We start from the raw sequence: 26,738 nt of genomic DNA on the forward strand, positions 1-26,738 counted from the left end.
CAGTGGAAGCCATTCCTGAGACTGTTTTCTTCTTCGTCCAGGAGTAGATCAGTACACCTGAATGGCACCATCATTTGTGTTTATTAGCGTGTGTGTGTGTCTGTGCGTGTCTGTGTGTGCACGTGCTATCTGGGTGTGCAGGCGCACATCTATGTAAGGGTATATGTGGAGGTCAAAGGACAACTTCAGGCAGAGTTCGTTGTCTGCCATCTACCATTTCTTTGCTTCAGACAGGTTCTCTCACTTGATGGAGGAAGGTCATTGGCTAATAAAGAAACTGCCTTGGCCCATTTGATTGGCTAGCCTTTAGGTGGGTGGAGTAAACAGAACGGAATGCTGGGAGAAAGAAGCTGAGTCAGGGAGTCGCCATGATTCTCCCACTCCAGACAGACGCAGGTTAAGATCTTTCCTGGTAAGCCAGCTCATGGTGCTACACAGAATATTAAAAATGGGTTAGATCAATATGTAAGAGCTAGCCAATAAGAGGCTGGAACTAATGGGCTAGGCAGTGATTAAAAGAATACAGTTTTCGTGTAATTATTTTGGGGCATAAGCTAGCCATGCGGGCGGCCGGGTGCTAGGAACTTAGCCCACCGCTCTTATTACAACACTCACTGACCTACAGCTTACCCAGCAGGTTACACTAGCTGGCCAACAAGCTCAGGGGGCCACCCGCCTGGGCTTCCTCACACTGGGATTACAAGCTTGTGACACTGCGCTTGGCTCTTTGGAATTTAGGTTTGGGGACTGAACTGAGGTTCTTGTGCTTGCACAGTCGGCACTTTACTGACTGAACTCCCAAGTCCATGAATGCTAATCTTTCCAAACGGCTTCTTAAAAAAGACACTGAGAACAATGAGCAGCCTGCTGAACGGTCATTAGGACAGACACATACAGTGACTCTTTCTTACCTTAACTACCAACCCCTTTGAGTCAACCAACCAGATCTTCTTTATAGCTTTCTCCTTCGATAAACCTTCTTTCTCCATGGCCATAACAATCAGGTGAGCAATCCCCAAGGCAGCCTGAAAAGAAGGTATAAAAATAAAGACTTCAAAACTTGTTCCGCATGTCTTGTCGGGGGTAACACGTTACCTCATTGTGTCCATTAGTGAGGAACTGCAAAACAGCCCTCGGTCCACTGAGTTTCAGAGCTTTAGTCATGAATTTGCACTAGGAGCTAAGCATTTTTGTCACATTGGGTGTGCTCCACTTAATTACAACACAACCACTGTGATACAGTTTGCTAGGCAGCACAGATAAGCCAGTGGTACCCCTGACTGTCAGTATATCTGACTGTAGTTAGACAGTCAGGACCAGCACAACAAGGAAACACTACATTTAACACAATCAACTGTCAGCCTGGCTCACTGGATCACAAGGCCTACTGTCAGGAAGCTGCTCCTCGAACTTGAGTAAAAGAAGCAAGCTCATTTGGATGGGGTCTTAATTAGACAACAACATAAGACTGAAAGGAAATATGTGTTGCCCAGCATTTATTCTCTTAATTTAGGCAGAGAAAGCACTGCAAAATGTCTCCCAATATTAAAGAAACCATCTTATTTGGAATTTGATGAAGTTTAGATAATCTGTGACATACCACAGACCTCATCTTTTCAGGAACAAACCAGGGCCCACAAGTCATCCAACCAGGAACACTGCTGTGTCATTCACCAGAAACTTCTAGAAATGCAGAGAGGCTTACCAGAATAGAACTAACATATCAGGGCTATTTGGTAGGTTGGACTGTAATTTCAGTTTGAAAGTGAATCTCTGATTATATTCTGAATGTTTTCACGTATCTCTAGCTCATAAATTTAATTTCAAAATAAGCAAAATGAAAACACACATTCCTACCCATGTAACAAGTTGTTTTGTTTATAATCATATTAAGTTTAATTTTTTTTCAAAATGATTAGCCATAGTATTTCTAATTTTGAATTCTGTAATTCTAGAGAGATTTGAGAGTTTTCTCACAAGAAAATTAACATTTTATTCTGTTTGGCAGATGAATTAGCTTTCTTCTTTTAAATGAGTATTATCAATGACTTCAAGTAACTATGCAGTTTGGTCTTACACAATTTCTTCCAATTATTTAAAATGTCTTGGTTATAATGTTGAATAGTTTTGATGTACTATGTATCTTTAATTCAAAATGATTCTCTTAAAAAACAATTACAGTTATATATGTACAGGTTGGACTGTGTGGGGCTGTGAACACTTCTGACTGGGACAGTGGGGGATGGGTATACTAACTTAAATTCAGTGAGATTTTCATATGTAGCACACAGCACACATTGGTAACTTCATTGGGTATCAAGCCTTAAACATGCATAACAAAGTCAAGGTAACATTTGATAATCTCACGAATTTGAACTGTCAAAATGTTTTACACTTCCAAAGTCTCCTATAACATTACTGTAAGCTGCCTTAAAGCTTGCAGAATCTTCCGTCTACTGTACTTTAACACTAGGAGGGCACAAGACCTTGAGTAAGTACCGAGCTAAAGCTAGCCACTTATCAGTCAGGACGCAGTAAGCAGGACACAAGGCAGGTACCTCTCCAGCTCCCTGGAACAGCACTGTCTGATCAGAGAGCTTGTTCTTGGTTATTCGAAGAGCTGCAAGGAGACCCGCAACCGCAACAGACGCTGTTCCTAAAACAAGCGATAAATATCCTTGAGCAATCCTCAGATGGATCCTGCTGGATTCCAAGCTTCTATCCACATCTTCACATCACCATATGACAGGCTAACAGGGACAGGCAGGACCTATGTGTTTGTCTCCATGCTGGCATATGTGACAGAAATCTTAGGCTAGGGATATCAGTATTTTAGGACCACAGCTTAAATCCTTGAAAACCTCCCAAAGGGGGACCCTAGGATGGTGGGTAACAGCATGGGCTTGGGTTATGTTTGGTTTTCAAATTTGGTTTTAGACTTTTAAGGTAGGGCCTCATGTAGCCCTGGCAGAAGTTAAACTCTGTGTGTGCCCAGGATGACCTCAAACTTGCAATCCTCCTGCCCTAGCCTCCAAAATGCTGGGATTAGGCATATGCCACCATACCTTGTTTGAGTTTGGATATGATGTGGATTTCAGTTCACCCTATCTGGAAGAATTTAGAAAAATTATTTTGTAATCTGTTTTGCTCATTTGTAAAATGATTTTGTTGTATGATACAGAAGAGTAATTAGTGTTGAAGTTTTTCACCTAAATATTCTTGGGGCTTTGAAATGCAGTGGTGATCCCCTCCACACAAAGGAGGCACACAGTAAATGCTTGCTGCTGATGGGGTAGTGGCAATGGTGTTTCAGATATATTTGGAATTTAATATTTAAATTTGAAAATAGCCAATAATGGCAATTAAAATCTTGTTTATTATATTCTTTAATTGTCTTTCTACCTATAACTCCTATCAGAACCCTAGGTGATAAGGGAATGCATGTACAGTAGGGTACGGCTGCTCTCACCACACACAAGAACGTAAACGGCACCGTTCCAATCCTAGGACTTCACCACGCACACGGATATGCGGTGGTGCTCTTGTGCTAACATGACCACACAGCTCGATTCCTGAAATATAACTGCAGGTTTGCAATGCCTTCCAGCTTTATGGACATTTTACACCACCAAGGAAACAGTCTACTGTTTCAATATCACTCCAGGGAGCAGCAAAGTCTGGCCAAACTTAAAATACCCTTACTTGGTAAAATCTAGACCTGAGTAGACGCAAGTACGACCACTGAAATGTTCAGGAACTGCCACACACTGCGCAAACCCACTGTTTTGTGCATAAGAGCTGACGATGTGACTAAGCGCAGAATGTTTGCCTAGTGCACAGAAGGCCCGAGTTAAATCTCCAAAACCACAACAAAAGAAATTCTGTACAAAATATGGCTGATTTATATAGGAAATATGCCATGATGTCTGTCCCATGCACCAAGATACACTCGTGAGAACTGTTAACAGATGAAATTAGGGAGGAACAGACGTCAAGTTACCGTATTAAGTAATCACTCACAAGCAGCATGTTAGGCTATCTCTTCTTGGGTTCTTCTGACGAAAGCCAGTCCAAAGTTAGATGTGAGGAACTGTAAGCTCACTTCCAACTCTGGGATCATATGATTCCAAGACACCTACTGACTGTCCCAATGTCACAGGATTTAACTAGCGGAAAAGTCAATGTTGGCACATTAGCAGCATCACTACTTGGTGTTATTCGGTTCTGTGCTTTGTTTTTCATGGGATTGGACACGTGAAGACAGACACAAGAGGTTGTGTTGTCTAAGTATAATGTGCCATTGTCATGTGGTGATGCCAGCTCACTCCACTAAAATGCTTTACTGCAGACATGGCTAAATAGGGAGCACGAGTCTCCTCTCTCCGTGCTGGATACTGAGTCATTTTAAGTATATTCCACAGCATTGCCTTGAGACATAATAGAATGTCTAGTCTTTTCTTTATAGCATCAGATGGTAAAATTAAAGAGATAGTTTAGCATTACCAAAACTTTCATGTGAACCTGACTTTTTTAAGATTTATCTTTTTAATTTTTTTATGTATATGAGTGCTCTATCTGCATGTATGCCTTTATGCTGAAAGTGGGCATCAGATCCCACTATAGATGGTTGTGAGCCACAGTGTGGGTGTTGGGAATTGAACTCAGGATTCTCTGGAAAAGCAGCCAGTGCTCTTAACCACTGAGTCATCTCTCCAACCCATGAACATGATTCCTGTGTCTACTTTAAATTTCTTTGTAGAAAAACAAGTGCAGAAAATTAAAATTTTATAAAAATGTGTTTGCAAAATAAATCACACGATTAATTCTTATATTAAAATTAAACTTCAGTCACACAGAGGGAAGGCCTGCCTTAGACTGCTGGTGTTAAATAGGACTAAACACTGCTAACGCAATATTAAAGAGACAGGCTTTCTTGAAATTTTTACAAAGTTCTATAGGCTATGTGTCATAAAATTCCCATTCTTTCAGACCCTCAGATTTTTAATAATTCTTTAAAAACTGTACGAATATGCATGTGTACGTGTCTGCATCTGAGTACGAGTGCCGACAGAGGCCAGAAGATGGTGCTGGGATCTGAACTCTCCAATGTTCTCAACTGCTGAGCCATCCCTCCAGTCCCCAAACTCTGAGTGCTCTGAGCCCTGACATGACAACACATCTCGCACGTGATCTGAGTTGTAGCTAGAACGCAAGTGCTGAAATGCAGTGTGACATCACTTGTGACTTGTGTGCATATGGTATACCCTCGGCACAAAGGAACTTTGTGTTTAGATTTGGATCCCAGCCTCAAAATGTCTCATTCTCTCTCTCCATTCTCTCTCTCTCTCTCTCTCTCTCTCTCTCTCTCTCTCTCTCTCTCACACACACACACACACACACACATTCTAACATCAGGAAAAATATGAAATTCAATGCTCCTACTACCAAATACTGTGGATAAGAGCTGTTCTATCCCAGTATAAATTTGCAAGTAATATGTCTTTAATATACACAGAAGATTTGCTGTGGCTATAAATCTCTCTGATCTTTTACCAAAGAATGACCTCAACTGCTGGCATGATAATCTCAGTTTATAGCTGGATGATGGAAAATTCAAGGCCAGCCTGTCTCAAAAACAACAACAATAAAATCAGGCCTTTACTGATACACTGGTGCAGTGATTTGTTAAATCAAATTAGAACTACAAATTATGTTATATAACTAACAAGGCCAATTTGTAATGAAATAACTATAATCCATATGTGCTATTAATATATCAGGTGCCACTAGAATTGTTGAGGAAGAGGGTGGGCTTACATAGGCTGAGCTCAGGGTTAGAGCACACAGCTGGATACGCAGCTCGGGGCATGGGAGATGCCCACAGCCTTGGGTGGGAAGACACCCAGAGCAGCAGAAGCATGTGCAGGACAAAGGCAGGGAAGGCTCCCTGTGGAAAATGGCAGAATGTACCACACTAGCATTCCTCTTCCTACACAGGGCACTAAGGCGACAGAAAACAGACTCAAAAACAAACGGACAGGGATGTGGACTAAAAAGTAGCAGACATAGCGGAGGGCAGGAAATAAGGCTATACTGAAAAAACTTAAGTAGAATTCATTTAGTTGATATGGAGGACCACACACATTCTTAACTGGGAGAAGACAAACAGAAAGCAATTGCCAGCAGATAGCAACAGAGCAGAATCTCAGCAGAGTAAGAAAACAAAGGCAGGACAGAAAACTCCCCCGAGGAGATGGCCTAAAGCACAACATGACTTTAAAGCAAACCCGGGATCATTTAGGATTATTTTATATTGCTAGTATAGTTAGCTATGTTTTTCTTTAATCAAATAATTTTCATAAATTTGTGTCTTTAAATAACACATCTGTTTCAAAAGAAAACAAAACAGTTCCTTCAGGAGAGGATGCAAAGCACTCATCTGCAGTGCAGGCTGAAATACCTGCACAACTCTTTTCATGGGCAACATCCTTTGGCATAAAGGGAAAAGCAGAGGGTTCAAAAGATAAAAGAGAAATAGGAGGAGAACACCCATCATAGGCATGCAGCTCTCAGAGGGAGAGATGCTCAGGGTGGCTTGTTCATTTCCCGTCAAAACTGGAAGACTCCCCGAGGGCTTTCTCTACCAAGGAATTAGATGACTTTTCTCAACCCTGTGTTTTCCCTCCTAAGGGCAGTATTATTCTGAAATCCCTGTGAGGAAATGAGCAAGCATTGTGTGAGCAGGGAGCGAGGGCAGAAATCCGTGGTTTTACTGCCTCCACGCTGGCATCTTCAGCATGCCTCACACACTTCTCTGGACCTTGACTTGACTCCTGCATTAATTTCTAGACTTTACTTCTCATGTGCCCCAGGCCCTAACCTTAATTACTGGTTCTGATAGATAAAAAATTTCTGTTTTAGCTGGGCGGTGGTGGCGCACGCCTTTAATCCCAGCACTTGGGAGGCAGAGGTAGGTGGATCTCTGTGAGTTCGAGACCAGCCTGGTCTACAAGAGCTAGTTCCAGGACAGGCTCCAAAGCCACAGAGAAACCCTGTCTCGAAAAACCAAAAAAAAAAAAAAAAAAAAAAAAAAAAAAAAAAAAATTTCTGTTTTGCTTGGTGATTTAACCTTCTTAAACTGAACTCATTCCCATTAATTCTGTATAATGGTTCTCAATCATGTAATGTTGGTCCTGATACCATTCTACATCCTTTCACATACTCTGTGAGAAACAAAATGCAAAGGTATGAAATATTATAGGAGAAGAGGACGTGGGTTTGCTATGTTGTTTTTGAAATGCTAGGGATAACCCAGGGCATTGTATCCGCTCGGTAAGTGTCCACCACTGATACACATCCCCCAGCCCTCAAAAGGCTTGCTCACCCGTTCACTGGAGGCTGCTATAGAGACTGCCTCAAAATGAATTGAGGAGTGACTTACAGACATCAGCCTGCACCGCAAAGAGCAGCATGTGTGTGCATTAAGCTACTCTCTCATCATCCAGGGTACCCTAGAGTCAGGGCTGCAGCACCTTCCCACCAGACTTCCTTTCTATGACTCACATTCACACTTCTCAGCACCTGGAAACTCTGGATTTCCTTCTGAAACCCTCCAAATACTCAATTCCAAAAAATCTGTAGCTGTCTGTAAAGTGACTATCCAAGAACTATGCAAGATGAGAAAGCAAGCATGCACAAGGATGGACTTCTTAGACCAGCAGCAACAGATAAATCAATGGAAGATACCGACTTCTATGATATGGCGTCAGGGTGGCTTGGTGACAGGAAGCACTTGACCAAAATGATTCACTGGGAAGGAGGCCATAGGGAAAGAAGGTTGGGCTGGGGAGGAAATGGGTTTGCTTTAGAATGGTTTCAGAATGAGGTAACTCTGAGATATCCAAGAAGAGCTGTTAATAAACAGATGAACATACCACCCTAGAGTTCAAAGAAATCCTAAATGTAGAACTAACCCTGCGAGATGAATGTCAGAATGTGGAACGGGCCTAGGAGAACAGTACTGAAGCAAGAAGGGAAGGCCTGAAGTGCTCCACCATGGGATAGCCAAAGGGACGAGGGAGGAGCCGAAGAAGTAGGGAGGGATCGGCAGGTGCAGTGACATCAGACAAGTAGCTCAACACGGGACAATGACAGTGCTCAACGCTATGGAGACATTAAGACAAAACAGAAGAACAAGAACAGCAGTGAGATGGAAGCCATCATGGTCTTCAAGTTGCTAGAACTAAGTAACACCCTCTACCTGTTTGTCCTTTTACCTAACCTGAATCAAACGGGTTCCTAAGGCTTTCATATAAGGCTTGGATGTTGAGGGAGGGAGCACAGCGAGGGTCAGAAAACAAGAGCTTGAATAGAAAAGCACACACGGCTTAGACACAGGCCCACAGCCGAAGCATGTGCCTGAACTATCAGTTAGGATTCAGCAGACCATTCGTGTGCCAGGCTGGCGGCTTGTGAGATCTCAGCCCACAGGACACTGGGAGCCTGAGGTCCGTGTGTACAGAGAGAGAACCTATCCCCCCAAAAAATGGAGAAATAGCACTTTCTGGAGTGAGGCTTTGAAATTGGCTAAGGGGAATTACATTTATATACTTAAACCACGTACAGTCAATTTTCACAGATTTCCTTTATTAGGTCATAATAGCTGGAGATTTTCTCAGATTTCTGGGAGCTTGTGTATATGTAATATGGTACATTCTAGGGTGCTTTCTCAAATGTGAAAGAGAACCAGAAATTATGACTAAAAAATCCAACATAAATCCTGGTTTTTTAACAGGTACCTAACATTTACTGGATCTGAATAAAAAGCTGTGAACTAATTTCAGATGTTATTATTTTTCATCTGTTTATCTTGTTGGACTTCTGTATGTATACCTTATATGCATAAGAACATAATTCTATAATTTCATTAAAATAGTACAATGATACTGTTTATTTAAGCTTTAATTTATTGCTTTATTACTGAAGAATTTATATCTCACTGTAGAAATTGTTAAGTGCAGATGAGATTTAAAGCATATATTTTCTCACCACCTATGACAACTTTTCAGAGATTACAATACATTCAGAACAAAACATTAATTTTGAAAGTTACTGACCTCCCAAAGTTGTGAAAATATGAAAGTTTCTGATTTGAATAACAGTGTACTGTCTGTAACCTATCGCATCCCTAACATGCACCTCCTCAGCTCAACATCTCCCTCCCTCTTACAACGCCTCACTCCACAAACCTGCCGGCTACATCACCACCATCGGCAACTTCAGTCCCTCAGTATATTCTCAGTGTTTGAGAATAGTCACCTGAGTGTAAATACCGGTTTTAACCTGATTCCTCCTTTTCTGATGTGTATGGAGGGGGAGGGGACAAAGAGCCTAGAGCTGTATTCCGAGTTCCTGTGTGTCTTGCATGTCTAGATTGCTTTGTGACATGGTCTTTCTAGACGTCTTCTCTGTGCCGCTTCCTGCCTTTGCTCAGACGGGTCATGGCATTTCTCTCATCCACTGGAGACTACCAGATGTTATTTTTGATTCATACACAGTGAAATGTGATTACCTTGAATATCATCATTAAATGTGCAATACTTGTTTCGATACTTGTTCAGGAGACGAAATGCATTCAGATTGGCAAAATCCTCGAACTGAATAAGGCAATTCATCCCATATCTATGAGGCAAAAACATGCATTTTAAAAGTTAATGAAATGACATTTTAAGTAGACATTTAAACCTAGCCTGTATGAGAAGGCACACCAATTTCTTTTAAAAGTCCTTTCTGGGTGCTTAGCATAAATGTATAACACATTATCATCAAGGACTGACATCACACTTACCACAAAAAAGGGAGTGGATTGGTACTGTGGAATAATTCCAAACGACAAAAATTCAGTCCAAAATATGATCCATATCCTCAAGGAATTTGAAACTCAGTAGAAACAAAATCTTCTGAGTTAAAGAAAGGTATATAAAATGTAATAAAAGAAATGAACAAAGGATTACTGCTCTTCAGGAAACCATGCTTCTAGCTACTCTTAGAAGCCAACTGACAAATTAATGAACCTTTAACTGACTATTATTTTCTATCACGACCTATAGTATCCTAACATGTGCTGAACAGACGGCATCTCCTTGCTGTGTGCTTGCACGGCAGAGGCACAGTCCTTCCCTTTAACACGCTTCACATGCGCACTAGACCCAGGCATGACGACCGACCCTCAAAAGGCCCCACCTCCTCAGAGTTCCACATGGGGTTTAGTCCTAGTGTATGGGTTTTGGTGGGACACAAGCACTCAGATAAGACAGCTTCAACATGTGCTGTCTCCCTTGTCCATGAGTGCTCAACCCCATACCAGTCTCTACATCGCACTAAGAATCAGCTTTCCTTCTTTACGACTATTCTTTCTGGACCATCTCCATGAAGCTATGGCTTCTTTCATGAGTGTCAAAGTTCTCACTACAAAGCACTGAAATTTGTCCTTGTTTCTCACTCCTTTCTACTATGAGGACAACTGAAAGCCCCAGTTGCCAACATCACTGTGGAGATGAAGACTGTCGGAGCTCCCTCTTCCTCCACCTCTCCCGACCACCATGACTAAGATCTCCGTAGGGTCCATCACTCCATCATTTTCATCCATTATGTTTACTAACATTACTATTATCTATATTTGTCACTAGTGGTCTACCTCTTAAAAACACTATCATATTAATAGGTGAGGCTGGGATTGAATCAATCATTTTTTCTTCCCTTTCCTCTACAAAGGTTTTGTTACATACAGGGAAGGGAAGGGACTCAATCCTTTCTGGTATCGACTTTGCTCACAGCCAGGAGACCGCTGGGCTCCGTTTGACTACTGGAGGATGCTCATGCTCACCCATGTACTGACAAACTCAAGGCGGCCTTTGGCGTTTGAGTAGTTCCCCGCCACACTGCACCTCTCGGATCTCACTGCACACCTGCTACTGTGCTTGGTGAGGTGCCCACTACAGTGACTACCTCACCTGGCCAAGGGGCTCAGTCACCTGTGGCCTTGTTAAGACCCTGGCACAAAGACCTGGCTGCTCTTCAAGGGCTGCTGTAGTAGAAAACGGGAGGTATTTTCTAATTTTTAATTACTAATGAGACAATACTGCTTTCTGTTTCTTTGTATCTTCTGTATCTTGGAAATTTTTAATTCTTTGTGAGAAACTGTATGTTATTTGACTCATTTTTATTGTGTTGCCCCTTTATTTATTGTTCTAACAAGAAGTTTTTATATTTTAAAAATAGTATCTTCTATGATAGATACCTACAAATAGCTTTCCTAGTCACTACACTGCACCCTTAATCCCTTAGATGGCATTTGTTCTAGACAGCGTTAATTGTCAACTTGATATGGTGTGAGACCATCTGAGAGAAGAATCTCAACTGAGGCCCGGTCAGTGGCCTGTGGACATGTCTGTGGGGACTGTTTGACTGTTAATGACACGGGCAGCTGCAGCTCTGGGCAGCTGGTGTGAACTGTACATGGACGCTGGTGGAGTGTAAGCTGCTCTGTGCGCCAGCAACCAGTAACCTCAGTGCTGCCGTCTGTACTTCTCTGGCTGGGAAACGAGTGCCTTAGTCAGAGACAATGCCGTGTGGAGTAGCAGGTGGGCCTGCCTGGAATTCCTGCCTTGACTCCTCTCAATAATGGACTGTGGTCTGGAACTGTCAGCGAAATGAACCCTTTCCTCTCCCAGGTTGATTTTTGGTCAAGAGTATTTTTTAATTTCAGCAACAGAAATGAAACTAAAATAGTGATTCTGTTGATTTTGCTACAGAAATTTCAGGTTTTTATGGAATCAGAGTACTTGATGCTTTTACATATGGACTCACCTCTGGATAGCATGCCTATGGCATCCCCTGCATGTGCATCAATTTATAACCCAAACTTCCTTCTAATACCATCATGGATTTAGGAAATGATGAACCTCAAGATCGGTCATTACCTTTGACTGTTAGGCCATCCATTTTTAATGATGACAGTGTCTGTTTTCTGCACCATTTCCTCAGTACACTAGCACTGTTTCCTACTCCACTCTCGCCCTTCATTTCCTAAACCAGGCTTCATCCAGAGGTGAGGTAGCTTCTGTTTCTTGGCTTCTCTACACTACTGCTAATGACAGAAAATGTCTCGCCACGGTTACTCTTCGCAACTACAGCACGGGCTGTCACTGTTATTCCCATCTTACAGATAAGAACACAGGGACACATGATGATAAAGCGTAACAATGACACCTGAGAGTACCCTTAGTCTGCTACTGTGTGTATCCATAAAAAATGCTACCTCGCTGGCCCTATATTGTTCTCAAATACCTGTAATACTGAATATGGCTGGTTACCCCTTTGTTCTTTTTTGAATTTGGCTGCTGCAGTGGTTCTGGACCATGGGCTCAGAGTCAGAGCTCCCACACTGAACTCCTGGCATCCTTGTATACTATGTATCTTCATTTTTCTGCCTGTGTTTTCCTATCAAGAAAGATGTGAATACGATCTTCCATAGATTTGTTATGGGGGTTGTCTGAAATGATAAATATGTATTCAGTTCAATGATCAATAATAAGTCCTCTATACCAGAGAGTTCCAAAAATATTTAATGCTAACAAAAGTAACTATGAAATGTGAGATAATGTCCTCAATGACTAAGAGAAAATCACCACCATCCTATACAGTACAGGTTGAAAACTACTCTCAGGACTGAAGCTAAATCAAGACAGCTTAGATAAAGCTACTGCAGGAACTTCAAAGAATGGTCTTCACAAAGAAAATAATCCAAGTAATAAAATCTCTTTTACAACTTAATAAAATGGTGAAATGTAAATAAATACAAATTTTCTCAGATGACATAGTTATGACAGAAGCACTTCCGGCCTGAGAAAGTGAGGTGAAAGATTAGAGCTTCATATTGAGAACTGTTTTGGTGCTGTGGAAAGTACTGAGGGCAGACAGAAAAAAGGGCTGGGGGAAACTGGGAGAGTGAGGACAAGCCATGAACAAAACAACTGTACTCATGCATCTGGCGCCATTTTTCATATTCCAAGAAAGCTCTTCATAAAATGATGAAAGTGTTATAAAGAACTAAAAAGAAACATTTCCACAGTTATGAATTGTCACTTTTGAAAATGCCAGCAGAGAAGTAAACTTTGTGGTAGCAACTAAGTACCCGAAACACAAGTATCAGTCGGCAGCCTGCAATGTTTGTGATGGCTACTTTGTAATTCTCTGGTTTCTAAGGAGCCTTCGGAAACCAAGAACTGTGTTGTTGGGCAATGCCCTCATAGGGCTTGCTCCTGTGGTGCGTCATAGTCCGGGGGGCTAACAGCAGCAGATTCTCTATCATTATGTTCAGAAGAAGCAGCCTGTGGTCTGTGAGGAGGCCTCAGGGCTTTCTCAGTTCTATTCCCGGATCTACTACTTACTTGGTTTGGTGGTCTGGGGCTTGTTACAATTTCTTTGTGGTTGAAATTGAGTCCCTTCAGTGTGGTTTGCCTTCAGTGTTCAGGACACAGTGTATGAAGCTATAAATCTACAATGCTTCTGCAGTGTAATCTGGGAACCGTCCTAGGTAGTAAATCGGTACATAGGGCACCTTATCATTTTCATAGCCTGTTTTAGAATCATCTTCTGGAAGATGCCACATACCCATTTTAACTTTGTAGTTTTTCTACCTGGTAGTTAGTTCTGATTTCACTTCTAGAGATTTAAGAAGAGGCTTTCTGAATTCATCTTGGGATATGTGCATCTTGTACCATGTAATAAAAATAAAGTCATGGAAAGATATTTTGTTCTAGCTGAAAGCAGCCTAGTCACTATGAAATGAGAAGCGATGGAACTCTCGAGATTTGGCCATTTCACCTCTACATAACTGGGAAAAGAACCTACTTTTTACAATCAAAATTTGGCATGATATAGCAGATATAAATAGTTTTAAAAGCTAACGAAATATCCTAAAACTGACATGTAAAATTCTGGAGTATGTGTTCTTTGTGGCCATGTTAAGTCTGGAAACCACCTCACTGCAATGACTAATGGCTGTGGCTAGAACTGACTAAGCGCCAGACAGTATGGTCTACATTTCAGGGGGATTATCTAATTTAATTCTCTCAGCAATTCAGCAAGGAAGGCACTGTCATTATGCATTTTACAGATGAAGACACTGGAGTTCCTCATGACTAAGGACTGAGCGTTTAGTGAGCTCATACTGCTCAGAGGCGTAAGGTAGGGGCTGACTGCAGGCCATGGGACTCACATGCTAAGCAAGCACTTTGACCCTGAGCTACATCCTCACCACATCTCTGAATTCGGGGATCAGAACGCTCTCATCACACCAACAAGGTAGCACCTGTGTGCATTAAACACACCAAATCCCGCGTGGTTAGGTGTACATGGACAAATGTTGGTGAAAACAGTAGTCTTTCTTTAATATTAAAATACTGAGAATTCATGCAACCAACTTGACCGTGCATGCTTGGACTTTTCCTGAGAGATGGGGTAAAATCATGTTTAGGATGTGTGACGTGCATGGCACCACACAGTGTCCGAGGCTACAGTACGTCATAATGGATGAATCCCTCAGTGGTGGGGGGTTATTTTGAATGACTCATTTTGATAATGAACTGAGGCTTGAAGATACTTAATGAATTTAGCAGCAAACAGGAAACATAAATTTTGCTGACTGGGAGCACAAAGCATACAATCAAACAGTCTTAAAAGAGGTTTCCATTAAAAGCAATCAATGGGACTGAGAGGCTCAGTGCAGAGAGGTCCTTTACCATGCACAGGGTCCTGGGTTCAATCCTCAGCACCGCAAAAATCCAAATCCAGTAACAATCTGTGGCACACAGAGAGCCCAGCAAAGGCTTAAGGAAGATAGCATTAAATTTGGCTCTGGGGAGGACTCAAAAAGTGAAGGAGGAATAAATCAGGGTGTTCCAGAGGCTGTACTAGGAGATGTAATAGCATCACACTGAAGGACTTCAGAAGGAGAACAGTGCTTCTTAAATTTCAGACTATAAAAGGTCCAGTGGCATGGCTTAGCAACAAAAGGCACTTGCCACTAAGCTTATGACCTGAGTTCAGTCCCCAGAACTGGGCATGATAAGAACTGATGCTTGCGAGTTGCCCTCTGCTGCACACATGCTGTGCCACATGACCATCCTCCTCTTCCAACCCCCCACCCCCCGCCAATAAAAAATAAGTAAGTAAAATGCAGTGACGTTTAGTTTCAGATTATGAGTAGTCTTGAGTGCTAGCATAGGTGATCTTAAATTGACTCAAGTTCTCTCTGGCTATGCCCCCTTCACATCCAATACACCCTAGCATGTAAGAACAGAGCCCTATCCACGTCTTAGCAAATTCACTATGAAATGTCTCAAGTTCCAGCTACCTTATCCCTACATTGTTTCACAAGTAGGTATTCTTGTCACATTTCTTAGTATTCTTTCAACTATATTATAATGATATCTCTTGATTTTTCTCTGTGACCATAGGCATTATAAAGATTAAACTGTAATTATCTACTCATCAGATGTAACCCTCTTAAGGATTAAGTAATGGAATGGAATGTTTTCCTTCCCCACTGAAAATGTGTTACATTAAATTTTTTAAAGATTTATTTATGTATTTATTTACTTATTTATTATGTATACAGTGATCTGCCTGCATGTATGATTGCACACCAGAAGAGGGGACCAGATCTCATTATAGATACTTGTGAGCCACCATGTGGTTGCTAGGAATTGAACTCAGGACCTCTGGAAGTACAGCCAATGCTCTTAACCTCTGAGCCATCTCCAGCCCCCAATTCTTAATCAAGTTACTTAAGTGTAGGCCCTAGTTGTAATAAGACCTCATCTATTTCCTGTTATGCCCCAAAAGAAACCTTATCTTTCTTTCCTCATTTATTCGTTTGTCAAATGCCCTCCAAACAGCTTTCATTACACTCACTTCCCCCCTTAGAGCACAGAGTGATCGAGCATGTGAATGGGAAGTGTGAGGACCGCTATAGCTGGGAACCGCTGGGCACCCAGGCACCCAGGCACAGAGCAGGGCAAGTGTGCTGAGAAGGTCCCCAAAAGGTTACTTTCCAGGGGACTTAGTAAGAGAAAGAATTCCAAAGGCAGAGGACATGTTCAATGCTAGAATTAACAAAATCTACGGCACGTTCTAGAAAGTGAAGTCAATTAAAGGTGACTAAAAGCACAGAATTTGGAAGGAAACAAAGCAAAGATTAAGAATAGAGAGGTAAACAGGATTGGATTATGTTGCGCCTTTAATCTGTGTTAAAGAAGTTCATACTTGATCCCCAACAGAAGGAAGGAAGCAGAAATGTGGCACGACCAATTAGTATCTACACTAGGGCATCATAACCAGGGTATATGTGTATTGGGGACTGGCAAGAGTAGATGCAGGGAGTTCACTGAGGAGGTGGCTGCGGAACTGCAGGCCTCCATCTGGAAATGAAAACGCAGACAGAGAGAGATACATGGATCTGAGAAACGCTCGGAATAATGAGAACGCAGACAGAGAGAGATACATGGATCTGAGAAACGCTCGGAATACAGAATGGACAATATTAGGTGAAAAGAAGAAGATGAGGAAGAAGAAATCAAGATCAAATTCCAAAATTCCGACCCTGCAGTATGATAGGTGAAGGCAAGACAGGAAGCAGAAATATCAAGACAGGAAGCAGGTATGCAACGAGATAGGAAGCAGATATGTAAAGAGATGGGGCAGGTATGTAAAGATGGGGCAGGTATGTAAAGAGATGGGACAGGTATGTAAAGATGGGGACAGGTATGTAAAGAGATGGGGCAGGTATGTAAAGAGATGGGGACAGATATGTAAAGAGATGGGGCAGGTATGTAAAGATATGGGGACAGGTATGTAAAGATATGGGGACAGGTATGTAAAGAGATGGGGGCAGGTATGTAAAGATGGGGACAGGTATGTAAAGAGATGGGGCAGGTATGTAAAGATATGGGGACAGGTATGTAAAGATGGGGACAGGTATGTAAAGAGATGGGGCAGGTATGTAAAGAGATGGGGGCGGGTATGTAAAGAGATGGGGACAGGTATGTAAAGATATGGGGACAGATGTGTAAAAAGATGGGGACAGGTATGTAAAGAGATGGGGACAGGTATGTAAAGATATGGGGACAGGTATGTAAAGAGATGGGGCAGGTACATAAAGCAATAGGAAACAGGTATGGAAAAAGACAGGGAGAATGCTGAGAAGAAAGCTCAGTTGCTAAAGAGCCCACTTTGCAAGCATGACAACCTAAGGTTGACCTTCACAATTTACCATTTAAAAAAACCACGTTGATAGCATGTGTTTATAATCCGATGCCATGATGCATGTAAGATCAGTCGCAGTATTCCAGCCCCAGCCACCTTCCTGAGGAGCCTTTAGGCAGTTGCTAAGCTCAGCAGTGGGAATGGAGCCAATCATTCCTACCATTGTGGAACTCATCAAAAAGGATCTTTGTGGTCAACAAATCTCTACTATGCTCTCTGAAATCTTGCCGGGTGTATGTCAGTCTAAGGGCTCTCTGCCCAGTTTTCTTCCTCAAACTTGCTGAACCTCCCTCATCAGCCCACACTTGTTCTTTATTTCACAGCGGTTCCCACAGTGTATCTCTTACAAGACACCTCTCAGCAGGTGTGATGAAAACATACAATGAGATCATGAGTGACTTTGCTACATTTAAAGCTCTGCTGTCTGATCTGCTTTGGTTGGTATCCCAGCTCTACTGCTTGACAACAATGGGAGAGTTACTCAATTTCCCTATCCTTCAGTTTCATCTCTGAAGTCAAACTATTAGTACTGCAGCACAGGGTGGAGAGATTCAAACACCTCTGCCACATAAATATTAGTTAATGTTTGACCAGTGTGATCTTTTATTTATCATAATTGTGATTAAGTGTGGTGATCTATGAAACTGTGATTGGGTGTCCTGTAGTGTTTCCTGGCCATGTCCTTCTAGAACAGGCTGTATGATCCCAAATAAAATACTCGGTGATAATGAACTGTTCCAGTGGGAATACTTTTCAGTTGCTAATCAGCATGTATTCTGAAATCTTTTGTCTCTATGATTTGTGTTTTCTTGGAGTTTTGTTTATACTATTCTATACACAGAACTATATGTATGTGTGTGTTAAAAATCTTGACTGTAACACTGGAGAAACGCTCTCTGTAGGCTTTAGGAAGATGCCTAATTGAGTTTAGTGCACATAAAGATTTCAAAGTCTGCAACAAGTAGTGGGAAGAGAAAAAGCCCAAGCCCTGTCCTGTCTTCCGAGTCCAAGGTCAGCGAGCTGCCACACATCAGCTCAGCAGCACAGAAACTGCTTATTTTAGAACACACTCCTCATCTGGACTCATCTGCTTCTACTTCCTCTGTGTCCTGATCACCACCCTTCATTCTTTCTCAGAGCTGTCAGCTAGCTAACACGCCAGAACATGGCAGCCTCAGCCTTCTGATTGAGTAAATGATCTACTCTAGTTCAAGATCTCTTTTTTCTTAAGATCACTAAGAAATAAGCAAAAGCTTGATATTTATAGCAGGCAAATTCTATTCTATTACTGTCCCCTCATCAAAGTGATTTTTCTACTTTTATAGTGGCATTTCATTTGTATTTTAAAAAATAAAACTTGCCTGAAGATCACAGAGTAAAATAGCGCCACTGATCAGCCTTACAGACCAGGTAGTGGTAGCACACACCTTTAATCCCAGTAGCCACACTAGTTGTCATAGAAACTGGTCTGTGCTCCCAGTAGTGCGCGCTTTTAATCTCAGCCCTAGAGAGGATTGTAAAACAGGGGGTTTGGAAAGACACCTCTCACACTCTGGGATTCCTGGAGGCAGGATCGCCATTTCGGACTGAGGTCAAGGTAAGAGCCAGTGGCTGGCTATTTTGCTTTTTGGATCTTCGGGTTGAACCCCTATTTCTCTCTCCGAGTTATTATTTGTGCTTCAATCTTTCAATGATTAGAATCACGGGAGGACATGGGTGTCCAGAACTGGATGGTATAGTACATTAAGTAGGATTCTGCAAATACTGACCAAATGATTTTGGAAGCTCTAAGCAAAAGGAAACACAATTCCCCCCATGGGGCTTTTCACATGCTGATCTAAACTGGGAATCTACAAGAAGGGAGGAACAGTATGGGCCAGGTCTCATTCTTACTTAGAAAGTAGTTTTCAAGGCCCCCAAAAGTTGAAAAAACCCCGCCCATGCAACTGTTAAAACAGAACCAAAGTCCTAAATTGTTGAGCACTTTATAATGATGATGCCGGACCCTGGAAGAGTCAAGTGCAGTGACCGCTACTTCATAAAACAAGAACGCCACCAAACAGCACGGTGTATCACTAAAGCCACAAGGATAGAAGTTGTGGTTGGGCTAAGAGGAAAAAAGTTACAGCAAAGACATCTAAGCAGGGACTCCACACAAAAACCCGACAAAGAGCTTCTTAATTTTAATACAAACCAAGACCTCAAGAAGGAATGGGCCCTGACTTGGGGACAGTCTCACCTCAGGCCTCTTTATAGCTACAGCTCTCTTTTCAACACTAGATTTATTACACAGTAATGCCACAGTGTTCCACAAAATTCAGAAATGGACAATTACCGTTCTCATTATCTTTGGGTTTTTGTTTGTTTGCTTGCTTTCGTTGTTGCTTTGTTTTGTTTTTAGTGAAGTCGGAAGACAGCTGCATGAGTGGACCGGGCTCCCTTGTCCTAGAGAAGCCCCTCTAGTAACTCGGAAGGCATTCTGGGTTACAAGAGAAGGAGACAATGTGACAGCTGGTTGCTTGGAGGCTGCACTGGGTCTCCTGCAGGTCAGCAGCACTTCAGTCTGCAGCATATGCAAAGCCCCAAATCTCACTTCTCTCTCAGAAACTGTGTTGGACACTTGATTTTCCCCACGAGCAGATAGCTATATCATTCTGTGGCCCAGGAAGAAGGGTCAGATTTATACTGTCATGCCCCACGTTAAGAAGAAACTTGGCAATGAAGAACATTTATCATGATCCAGTTCGCACGTCAAAATATCAGTTATGAAACATTCCATACTCTCCACATACCAAGCAAGGTAAAGACAATCCAAAGAATGGAGAAGATTAAACTTATATAAAAACATGGACATCATTAAATCAACTTGACACGCTTAAATATCCTAAATATGTGATATCCTTCATAGAATTTCCAAATAAATGAGAAAATTCATTAAAATTTACTTCAAAATAACAGGCACACACCAGTATTAGCCTTGCCATGAGCTCCTAACTGACAATAGCATTTCCTAAAATATAATATGCTATTTTGAATTTTGATTTTGCAGTTATTAACTTTCAAATGAGACCACTTACAAGTGCTTAGAAAACGATTTATGTTTTTATTGGATGTCACTATCATCTATTGTGCCTTTAAACTTTACACATGGCAGACTGTTTAAGAAACTATCTGAAACAGAAAATGAAACATAGCGATTGGCATTGAAGCTGAGGAGACATATTATCCTTTCAAACATCCCATGGTTCTGTGTAGGCTAGAAACTGAGTCTGTGCTTGCTCCTTCTAGAGATGAGCAGAGCGGCAATTGGTAAGCTACTCCTTCTGTGTCCACAGTCTAGATTCAAACAACAAGAGCGCACACGCACACACACCCCACATCATTTTTTATTTTTTATTGTTTTTATTGAGCTATATATATTTCTCCACTACTCTCCCTTCCTCTCCCCTACACATCTACCCTCTCCCATGATTTCCATGCTCCCAATTTACTCAGGAGATCTTGTCTTTTTCTACTTCCCATGTAGATTAGATCCATGTTTCTCTTAGGGTCCTCATTGTTGTCTAGGTTCTCTGGGATTGTGAATTGTAGGTTGTTTTTTCTTTGCTTTATGTCTAAGAGTCAATTATGAGTGAGTACATATGGATACTTGTCTTTCTGGGTCTGGGTTAGCTCACTCAATATGATGTTTTCAAGATCCATCCATTTGCCCATGAATTTCAAGATGTCATTTTTTTTCTGCTGTATAGTATTCCACTGTGTAAATGTAGCACATTTTCCTTATCTATTATTTGGTTGAGAGATATTTAGGTTGTTTCCAGGTTCTGGATATGACAAACAATGCTGCTATGAACATAGTTGAGTACATGTCCTTGTGGTACGGTTAAGCATCCTTTGGATATATACCCTGATGTGAGATTCCCCTATGTATGCTATGGTAGTATTGCTGGATCTTTTTTTTCTTAATATTTATTTATTTATCTATCTATCTATTTATTTATTTATTTATTATGTATACAGTAGTTTGTCTGTGTGTATGCCTACAGGCCAGAAGAGGGCACCAGACCCCATTACAGATGGTTGTAAGCCATCATGTGGTTGCTGGGAATTGAACTCAGGACCTTTGGAAGAGCGGGCAATGCTCTTAACCTCTGAGTCATCTCTCCAGCCCCGTATTGCTGGATCTTGAGGTAGGTTATTTTCTAATTTTCTGAGAAATCACCACACTGATATGTAAAGGGATTGTATCAGTTTGCACTCCCACCAGCAATGGAGGAGTGTTCCCTTTACCCCACAACCTCTCCAGCAGAAGTTGTTATCAGTATTTTTGATCTTGGCCTTTCTTAACAGATATAAAATGGAATCTCAGAGTTGTTTTGATTTGCATTTCTCTGATAGCTAAGGGTGTTGAGCATTTCCTTAAGTGTCTTTCAGCTATTTTAGATTCCTCTGTTGAGAGTTCTCTGTTTAGGTCTATTCCCCATCTTTTATTGAATTATTTGTTCTTTTGATGACCAATTTCCCGAGTTCTTTGTATATTTTGAGATCAGCTCTCTGTTTGATGTGGGGTTGATGAAGATCTTTTCCCATTCTGTAGGCTGTCATTTTGTCTTGTTGATCATGTCCTTTGATTTACAGAAGCTTCCCAGTTTCAGGAGGTTCCATTTATTAATTGTTTCTTTCAGTGTCTGTGCTGCTGGGGTTATATTTAGGAAGTGGTCTCCTGTGTCAATGCGTTCAAGTATACTTCCCACTTTCTCTTCTATGAGGTTCAGTGTGGCTGGCTTTATGTTGAGGTCTTTGATCCATTTGGACTTGAGTTTTGTGCATGGTGATAGATATGGACCTATTTTCATTCTTCTACATCTTAATATCCAGTTATACCAGCACCTTTTGTTGAATACGCTTTCTTTTTTCCATTTGATATTTTTGCTACTTTGTCAAAAATCAGGTGTTCATGGGCACACGTATCATTTTATATGCTTAGAAAATCAATTCATGTTGTCATTGCATACACATATTTGTAGAATTAATCTTTTTTTAATTTATTTATTATTTATACAGTATTCTGTCTGCTTGTATGCCTGCAGGCCAGAAGAGGGCACCAGACCTCATCACAAATGGTTGTGAGCCACCATGTGGTTGCTGGGAATTGAACTCAGGACCTTTGGAAGAGCAGGCAGTGCTCTTAACCACTGAGCCATCTCTCCAGCCCCTAGAATTAATCTTTATATACTAACCAATTCTATAAAAGTAACTAATGGCTCCTCAGAATAAAGTTGAATATCAAGTATAAAGCAAAAATGTTAGTCTCTAAGTCTTCAGCTCATGAGTACATGGGTAGTCACAGGCCCATGAAGATCACAGATATGGCTGGTTTGCAGCAGAACTGTCGGATCATCAAGTGCTCTAACACAACACAGGGAGAGTTCATATAGGACACAACAAGTCAAGGGCATAGTTTGGATGACGAAACTAAAACTTAGAACAAGATTTAGAATTCAACTCAGGATACCATCAGGCTTCTCAATGTTCATGAATTACAGACTCCTGAATCTAGGGCCAGGGTTGCCTATTCTGACACACAAAATCCTTGAAAGGCATTGTTTCTGCTATACAGAAAAGCCCAAACACCAAGACTAACAGCTCTTCCCAAGCTCATGACCCACCGCTGTCTAAGCTTATGACCCACCACTGTCTAAGATCATGACCCACCGCTGTCTAAGCTCAGGACCCACCACTGTCTAAGGTTAAGACCCACCGCTGTCTGAGCTCATAACCTGCTGTGCTGTCTAAACCAAAATGAAAGGTAAGCAAAGAGGAAAGTCAGGAGCAGAGCCCAGCTGCTGGGGCCAAGTGGGAGCACTTCTGACTCCCACTGAACTGCAGGAGACAGTTAAACATTATCAGGGGATCTTGCCTTCAGCCAAACTTTCATGAATTAGATGTTTACTGTGAAGATCTGAGGGGGGAAAAAAGGTCCCCTGGTACCTTTAAGCAGAAGTGGGAGGTGTCCATACTGAAAATGCTAGAACACTGTTTTCATAAGGACTTCCCTCAGGAGACTTCCATTCATCCAAGATTATTTACTGAGGCTTTAGCAAAATCTAAGCAACCTAGGGGAAGAGAAATACTCAAGTTTCCTGTAGCTCCTAACATGGACTAGGAAATACCCAGCTTAAATCCACCAAAAGACTAAGACCTAAAATAGGGCTAAAACAGCATAGTCCCTGCTCAGCACCTCAACAGGACTCTGGGATAATAGGAGAGAATAGCTCAATGACCTGCAAGTCTCATAGTCTATACAAGAAATCACAAGGAAAATCCAAAGGCAGACAGTAAGAGACACAAAAAGAAGGGCACTGAGGGACAGTATATAACCTAACCAAGCCAGATAAACAAAACTGTCAGCAAGATTAGATGTCAGCAAAATGAGCTCCAGTGACTCCAAACAGCAGCTTTCAACAAATCACACAAAAATGATACAAGATATTCAGTCACATGAGACAAAGCAAAACAAAAAGACGAGATCTAGATGCTCAGCAATTTTGGAACAGTCAGACCGTGAACTGAAAATGACTATGACTCAGCTATGAAGAGCTTAACTCCAAGGAAATCGACGCCATGCAGGGACATATGGGTAACATCACCAGACATGGAAATCAAAGTCATACTGCTGAAAATTGCCTTTGATGGGCTCTTCAGTGAACCAGACACAGCAGAGGAAAGAATAAGTAAGCTTGAAAAACAGCCAACAGAAGCTCTGAAAATTGGAACACCAAGAGAAAGGGCAAGAAATTAGTGGCAGAATAGCTAAGAACTGTGGGGCAACCACAAAGGTGAGGCAATCACAAAGGTGTGGCGTCTGCACATGGGAAGACCAAAAAAAGAAAAAAAAGAACAGAGTATTTGAAGCAACGGTGGCTGAGATTCTTATGAAGTTAATGACAAACACCAATCCACACATCCCAAACGTACAGGAAACATACATAAATCAGGACAAATAGCATCTAAAAACGTATGTAGACATAGTAGAGTCACACTACAGAGGACTAAAGACAGAGCAGATCATGAAGGAAGCTGCAGTGGGAACCCCATCTTCCTATGCAGGAAGAAGGACAAAGTTGCACTGGCCTTCCTTTCTGAAATCATGTAAGCAAGAGAATAAAGGAAGAAAAGACTCACTACTCAACAATTAGTTAATGCAATTATCCTTCAAAGGCACAGCATAAATAAAACTATCTCAGACACTGAGGAAATCTGGAAAAGTTAAGCCTTTTTAAGAGAGAAGGAAGACTTAAGACTGAAGCTATGTAAAACATCAGCTCTCAACTGGGTCACGGCCTCTTTCACAGGGGTCACATATCAGATCTTTGCATCACAATTCATAACAGCAGCAAAGCTACATTAATGATGTAGCAACAAAAGAATTTTATGATTGGGGGGGTCACCACGACATGAGGAACTGTATTAAAGGGCCACAGCACTGGGGGGGAGTGACAACCATCAATATAAACAAAGGAAGAGAATTGGAAAGGGAATAAGTAAAGGTGAAATAAAATCTTTTTCTTTCCTTCAGGTGCCCTAAATTATTAAGTTTGTTCAACATAACACTGTGGACATGTGAGATAACTGGATCGGGAACAGCTGCGAGGCAGTAGGGTGCTGCTGGACACCTGGACAGGCTATGGAGCCATTCCTTGTTGTGTGGAAACAGACTTGAAAGAGATATGCTGCAAATTCTCTGTTTATTGCCAACTCTTGGAGCAGCCACTGGACATTTTCTTAATGAAAGATAAAACTGGTAGGTTAAGAATAAGAGAAAATGAATTTATGGTATTTATTCCTCCTTACCCCAAATAACTTTCTTGCCATTCTTTCCCATAATTTACCTAGACTTGTTTGGGGCTTCAAAGCTTTAACCATAGTTGACTATACACCACAGATAAACCAAATATTTCAACAACAATTGTTTACTGGGAGCCAGGCAGTAGTGGTACACACCTTTAATCCCAGCACTCAGGGGAATCTCTCGGAGTCCGAGGCCAGCCTGATCTACAAGAGCTAGTTCCAGGACAAGCTCCAAGCTCCTAAGCTACAGAGAAACACTGTCTTGAAAAAAAATGTTTATTGAGACCCAAGTTCAGAGGATACAATAGAAATTAAACAGGCAAGAATTCTTCACAGAATTTTCATTTGACTTATATGTGATATAAAAATTAAATTATTGACATGGTACGGGTAATCTATAATATACCGAAAAATAAAACATATAAAGCTAATAGTTTGAGATGTACAAAGAAGCCAAAATTATACAATGGAAAAAAAACAACAACAAATGGGTGCTGGTCAAACTGGATGGCAGTGTGTAGAAGAATGAAAGATTCAAGTCCATGTGGACCAAAGACCTCAAGATAAAACCAGATACACTGAACTTAAGAGAAGAGAAAGTGGGGAAGAGCCTTGAATGCATTGGCACAGGAGACAGCTTCCTGAAAAGAACACCAATTGCACAGGCACTAAGATCAGCATGGATCTCCCTGGGAAAGGGAAATAAAAGCTATCTCTTGGGTAAACTGGGGGTGGGACAGATGAGTAAAGTAATGAAAGAGATGTCTTGATAGGGGTGCGCATTTGGGAGTTAGGTTTCTCCCTAATGGCACCAGAGAAACCACAAGAAATGCACAAGGATGACCCCAGCTAAGACTCCTAGCAGTAGTGGAGACGGTGCCTGAATTGGCCATCTCCTGTAATCAGACTGATGACTACCCTAATTGTCATGAGAATGCCTTCATCCACTAACTGATGGGAACAAATACAGAGATTCACAGCCAAGTACTGGGCTGAGCTCCAGGAATCCTGCTGAAGAGAGGGAAGAAGGACTGTAAGAGCAAGAGGGGTCAGGGGTCAGGGTCATCACAAGGAAACCCAGAGAAGCAACCAACCTGGGCTCATAGGAGTCCACAGACTGAACCGACAGGTAACGGAGCCTGCATGGGACCAAACTCTAGATATGTGTGACAGTTACATTGCTTGGTCTATTTTTGGGGACTCCTAACAATGGGATCAGGGCCTGTCCCTAACGCTTGAGCTGGCTTATGGGAACCACACTGTGCTGCCTAGCCTAGTCTTAATGCAAAATAAGGGGCTTTAACTTGATATGCCACGTTTTGTTGACACCCATGGGAGGCCTGCCCCCCTCTGAACAGAAACAGAGGAGGAGTGGATGGGGGATGGGCAGAGGAAGCAGCAGAGGGAAAATAATGCAAGCAGAGGAAGGAGGGGAAACTGCCGTCAGTATGTAAAATAAATAAAAATTTAATTAAAAAAGATCAACAATTAACAAATTGAAACTGAACCTGAAAAGCTTCTGTAAGGCAAAGGACACTGTTGAAAGGACAGAATGACAG

The 26,738-nt window shown here is 41.6% G+C and overlaps 1 protein-coding gene across 3 annotated transcripts in view; it reads right to left on the reverse strand.

Annotated features, from left to right (window-relative positions):
• The window catches only part of Me1 (malic enzyme 1), a 119,199-nt gene that overhangs the window by 24,361 nt on the left and 68,100 nt on the right, over nucleotides 1-26,738 (reverse strand). For all 3 annotated transcript variants that reach the window (XM_057768175.1, XM_057768173.1, XM_057768174.1), the window contains 3 exons: nucleotides 9,572-9,681; nucleotides 2,559-2,656; nucleotides 912-1,025 (listed from right to left, as the gene is read on the reverse strand). In XM_057768175.1, coding sequence (XP_057624158.1) covers nucleotides 912-1,025; nucleotides 2,559-2,656; nucleotides 9,572-9,681 — 322 coding nt within the window. The remainder of the gene's footprint in view (nucleotides 1-911; nucleotides 1,026-2,558; nucleotides 2,657-9,571; nucleotides 9,682-26,738) is intronic.

Source organism: Chionomys nivalis, chromosome 4 (genome assembly GCF_950005125.1).
Source record: "Chionomys nivalis chromosome 4, mChiNiv1.1, whole genome shotgun sequence".
In the NCBI taxonomy this organism is placed as follows: domain Eukaryota; kingdom Metazoa; phylum Chordata; class Mammalia; order Rodentia; family Cricetidae; genus Chionomys; species Chionomys nivalis.